Source organism: Porites lutea, chromosome 13 (assembly GCF_958299795.1).
Source record: "Porites lutea chromosome 13, jaPorLute2.1, whole genome shotgun sequence".
In the NCBI taxonomy this organism is placed as follows: Eukaryota; Metazoa; Cnidaria; class Anthozoa; order Scleractinia; family Poritidae; genus Porites; species Porites lutea.
Window position 1 is genome coordinate 1,585,285 of NC_133213.1, and position 5,677 is coordinate 1,590,961.

Below are 5,677 nucleotides of genomic sequence, written 5' to 3' on the forward strand. Positions count from 1 at the left end.
AATTTTTCATACTGTCAGGCAGAAGGTCAGCAATTTGCTCACACCTTAGTATATGGATTTGGTTGAGTTCATGGGTTTTTTTAAGCTCAGTGCGGTTGATGGATTATTTACAAGGTGTTAAAAGGTAACGGTAACTACGGCAGGACATCGTGGTCTCGCCATCTGCTTAAGTTATAAGCCATTAAGTGATCAAGTCGCTCCATATGTCTATGAACAAATTCAGAAGAAGTTAATGCAGTATTTTTGACGAGCCATTCCGCCCTTGAATTCAAAACCGTTTCCAAAAGTTAACTGAAATTGTAACTCCACCTTGTAAATTACCAATAGGTTCTTTACAAACTCCGTACCATGTCTACAACAAACACGACTAGCGGAAATTGGCAGTTTAACTTGGACAATATTATGTACATTGTCAACAGCTTCTTGTCCTATTCCAGCATTATGCTAAACATTGTAGCAATACATGCCCTCAGAAAGACACTTTCGCTACCAACAACGTTAAAAACATTGCTTCTGAGCCTCGCTGTTTCTGATCTTGGTGTAGGATTGCTTGTCCAACCTTGGCGCATCGCAGGTTTGGCAATGGGGCTACTTCAACACGAAGGACGACCAAACTTTACCGTGTATATCGCTTATAAAATAACGATGAATGTATTTTATTATGCCTCATTCCTTGGTGTCATGGTTCTAGCAGTAGAGAGATTCTTGGCCATTCATCTTCATCTCCGATACCAGAGACTTGTGACTCACAAGCGTGTTGTTACCATAGTGATCTCACTTTGGGTGATAAGTGTGTTCCTTTCGTTGTTTATGTTAGAAATTCGGAAAGTCCGCCTTGTTATTTATACCACTGTTGAAGTTTTGTGTCTCATATCTACTGCATTGTTATTCTTCAAGATTTATTTAACTGTTAGACGACACTCAAGGCAAATACAGTCTATACAGCCCGCGGGAGGGCAAAATAGTGTCTCGCGAAGGAAAACATCTGCCGTTGCTACGTTTTACGTGTACCTTGTGTTTTTGGCGTGTTACCTACCACAAAACTGTCTACAGATAGCCTCTATCAGCCATGGATCTCAAGATACCCTGTATGATAATTTTGAAATCTATACTTTGACGCTGGTGTTTCTTAATTCGTCTCTCAATCCACTGATATACTGTTGGAAGATGAAACAAATTCGAAAGGCTATTTTGAACGTTCTGCGAAATATGAATCCAAGACACAACTAACGAAATCAATTAGGAAATTCAAAATCGAATTAGCAATGTAAGGAACGTTTTTTGTTATAATCTGCTCAACTTGTTGTAGCATGTTTCAGGCGTTCGGATAGTGAAGTGCTGCGCGAAGGAAGCGAGGGAGAAAAAAATCACCTTGTTTCTTTTTCTGCTCGCATCTCTTTGCGCTATCCCGACGATCTGAACGACTGGAATAGGCTAATCTTGTTGTGATCATTAACCTTGACTAGAACAGAAAACATCGGTAACCCTTACAGTTTTAAAAAAACCCTTAGCATTTTTCTATGTTGAACTTCAGTGCCCCGCAGGGGTTTCGCCCAGAAGGCGGAATCAAAGAGGCATCCTAGTAGCTCGCGCGTATATAAAGGAAAGTACTTTCAGTTAAAATAGGTAGTCGGTCTACCAGAAAAATCTCAATTTGCTTGAACAGGGGCCGCGCGGAATCGTTGAGTGATGATGACGTTTTAATGCTAAACAAGGCTGCACGCCCGCAAGTAAATATAAGAAATGGTTGGGATGACGTAAATCAGGAAATTCCCAAAGGGACCGCTTGGGTTGTCACTTGTTACCTACCACAAAACTCTATTCTGCCATTCCTGAGCCGGAAAACAGGGTAGATTGATTGAGCATTTATTATTGTATACTATGACGCTTGTGTATGTCAATCCACTAATATACCGTTGGAAAATGAAATCCATTCAACAATCTATCATGAGCATTCTACGAAAAATCTTTTCCAGTTACAACTTATGAAAACCGCTTACAGCGTTCTCTGTTCTATATAGAATAAAACGGAGTGTGCATTTCAACTAAAAGCGTTTTACATATAGACACTTGTATACTTTATTTAACCTCGAATTTAGAGTAGCTAAAGATAAGCTAGTATCTTCGAGTTACAGGTATAGTGTTAAATACCACTAAAATTGTGAAATTGATAACAATCTAAAACTTTAAACTAATAAAACGAGTCATACTGCAGAATCTTGCACTTGAAATCAGAAAAGTTAGGTGTTCTTAAAGAATCCGGAAGAGAGTTCAGTAGTTTTGAAGCCATGCACGAAAAGGAGTGAAGATAATAAGGAGTACCGTATTTATTCGAATAAGCCCCCAACCTCGAATTAGCGCCCACCTCGAATAAGCGCCCATACTAAAGGCAGAAAATGTTAATAAGCGCCCAGCCTCGAATAAGCGCCCACCCCAACCCACTCCCTCCCACAAAAACTCCAATAAGAGATAATAAGACACCCTCTCGAAGACGGAGTTTTCTTCAGATTATTTATTATTACAGAAACCTTGCTTTGCTACATCTTTGCTTTTCGTTAATACCATTTACTGTTTTATGGAAAAATATACTACTACACTTGCTGAGAATGGTGAAAATTTTATAAGCGCCCAGCCTCGAATAAGCGCCCACCTCGAATAAGAGCCCACTTTCAAGGCCCAAAAATTTAATAAGCGCCCAGGGCGGTTAATCGAATAAATACGGTAGTTTTCGGAGACGGTAGAGACAAAACACAATTCCCGCGTAGACTCTGGGATGTGGACCGGAGAATAAACATATATTTCTTAGATAGCCTGGATAGCAGGTTTTTTATGCTTAGTAAAAATCTTAATTAACACATGCGTTTGAGAAACTATTTATTATTAATAATTCCCTTACTTTTGTCCATCAATAATAATGTGGAAGATATAAAAATTAATAATCTCCCCTCTGCGGGGCTTTTGCACGTAAACAGCCTTATTAAAAAATGAACGAACTTTGTCACAGTTTTGTCATACAGTGGAACCCCGTTAATACGGTCATCAATGGGTCAAAAAAATTGTCTGTATTAAAGGGGTGACCGTATTATAGGGGCAGGCTCAAATTTCATGACTTGAGGGCCGTAATGACAAAGTACATTTAAATTTTCTAAATTTTGAACAAGTGGCCGTATTAACGGGGTGAAATGACAAGAAATTCTACTGTTTGGGATTTTAAAATGTGTCCGTTGGTCGTGTATAACGGGTGACCGCATTAACCGTGGTTTTTTTAAGGAAATGTAGGGCCGTTTTGCCGGGCCGCAAAAAAGTGGCCGTGATAAGGAGGTGACCGTAAGGCGGGGTTCCACTGTAATTTGTAATAGCTATCTTAAAGGCGCTGTGACGTTACGGCCCCTCTAATTTGTAAAACTTTGCGTCATACTTTGCAATAACAAAGCGACAGTAATAAAGCAAGAAATGGTCAGATTTGTAATAACTTTGCGTATAAATCGTAATTTGCGGATTGTTGGTTATCCATCTTCATCTTCGATACCATAGTCTCGTGTTCTTACTTTTGTGATATTAAGTTGGATAGTACGTGTTTTGCTTCCGTGAATTGCCCTGTCGAAAAGATAATCCGGCGATAAGAACCACTGGTAAAGTATTACGACACGCTTTCGTAAGATGGAGGATCAAAGGAAGGAGGCGGAGCATCTTGCTGAGGAATGCCATAAGGTGCAGGATACGGCACCTGTAAGGGCGGGGCCAGGGGGGCTGCAGCAGGATCGTACATAAAATATATACTATCGATATCAACTGGATCATATCGGCTGTCATCATTGTCTGCATGCCTGGCGGAGACATCAGCTGCCACTACTGCTTGCCAGCCGCGACTTGCGAGAGCGCTGATTAAATGACACAACATACTTCAAAATTGCTACGAAAAGCCCCAACCGGCTCATTACATGTCTCCAAGACATACAAAAGCTTTTACGTTTCCGTTTTTCTTTTGATTGATTTAACAGCGAAAGTTATATATCATCTACAATGTGTCTTGCTGCGCATATGTGCCTGTGGTAAAATCGTATGTATTGGCCACGAATTTTTACTCTCATTACTGCGGTCTAGTCTTTTGGGTGGAAATTAAAGATCATCAAAACAGATCATGAAGCTTCCTTTGATCCATTAAAAATGCCCGGCAATTCAATAACACCGAACAATCTGGGCTCAAACTAAATCTTATAGAAAATGTCAGAAAAATGTTTTACCACGAAACAGATAAAGTTCATTCGGGTTCGAACCAATTAAATAGGGAGACATGTATTGTAAGTACAAAATACTATTGGACGGGGGTTGCATACCTTCATGATGTCGTCTGATGTGTTGATCAGCCAAAGATTGTTATCACCATTGACGCTCAGACAGAAAACTGAGGCTTCTTTCGACTGGGACTGTCTAAAAAGCAGAGAGCTCTTATCGGACATCTTCTTGGAGCTGTCAATTGCAGCAACAAGGCCCCACCCAAAAGGTAGGAGGGCTTCCATCACTTTAATGACCAGAAGTTTGGATTTTACTCCTTTGCTTCCAGAAGCACACCATGGGCTTCCTCGTAGCTTAAACTGCCAACTATCTGCGTAACGGGATTCTTCCTCAATGCCTTTTGGCCAAACAGACCGGATGGTACTTCGGATGACGAAAACGAAATCGTCGGGAGCACCGATGACCCTCAGTAAGTCGGAACTGTTGAAGCTGATCGTGAACTGCTCCGGAGGCGACTGCCCTTCTGGTATTAAGTTTGGATGGTAATCAAAGAAAAAGGTGTTGCTCTCACTTCGGATGTTGGAATTTCCATATAAATTCCATTGTTTCGGTATCAGATCACTTATAATTGTCTGCAACATCGCTTCTGAATGAACCGCGTCTGCGCTCTCTGAAAACCATGGAAAGCCTTTTAACTTAATCATCAGTACATTATTCTTGTGAGTCCATTTCTGTATTCCATTCGGCCATGATTTTTCTATGGCATCTTTAAAGACTTGGTGGAGCTCACTTGGCGCATTGAGTATCATTAAACTGTCAAAACCACTCAACCCAACAACAAGAAATGGCTGTTCTTGTTCTTTCCTTTCTCTTTGACTGCTCTGTAAACAGCATCTAAACCACCGAAACTTGCGGGTTGACTTGGGTCGAGGTAGATGCTGGTCAGTGCTTTCTCCATCACAGAACTCGGAATTTTGTACAATCACTTGACCCCCGCAACAGGCTAATACGCAACGAATGCGGTTGAAAATACGCTCTAATACCAGAGAGGGTGAAGATGGCCAGCAACCCATTACTAGTGATTGCTGTGAAGGTTCAAAGCTGAATGATTTCTTTTTTCTTGCTGTTTACTTATATAGCTACCCTCGAATCTGGGTGAGAGTGGGCACGAGAAATTTAAATAATAGTTCCCATTCCTCCTCGGTTAATTCTAGCTGATCCGCGAAGTTCAAAAATACCACCAATCGTCCCAAGTTCACTTTTGTAAAGACCTCAGAGTGGAGTTTTTTCAACTTTTCTAGACTCGAGCCCGGCATATCTTTAACTTTTTGTTGAAGCATTTCCATTTCACTTGAAGACACTTTCAACGTTTTGGTTTGTGCGCGATACAGAGAAAAGTTGACTCGAAGCAAAGACAGAGAAAGCCCCATCTTGACAAAGA

The 5,677-nt window shown here is 40.8% G+C and overlaps 1 protein-coding gene across 1 annotated transcript; it reads left to right on the plus strand.

Moving 5' to 3' along the window:
- Positions 1-1,258, plus strand: LOC140922225 (adenosine receptor A3-like). Its single transcript, XM_073372208.1, has one exon. The coding sequence runs from the start codon at positions 349-351 to the stop codon at positions 1,228-1,230; it is 882 nt and encodes a 293-aa protein (XP_073228309.1). The 5' UTR covers positions 1-348; the 3' UTR covers positions 1,231-1,258.
- The last annotated feature ends 4,419 nt before the right edge of the window (positions 1,259-5,677 follow it).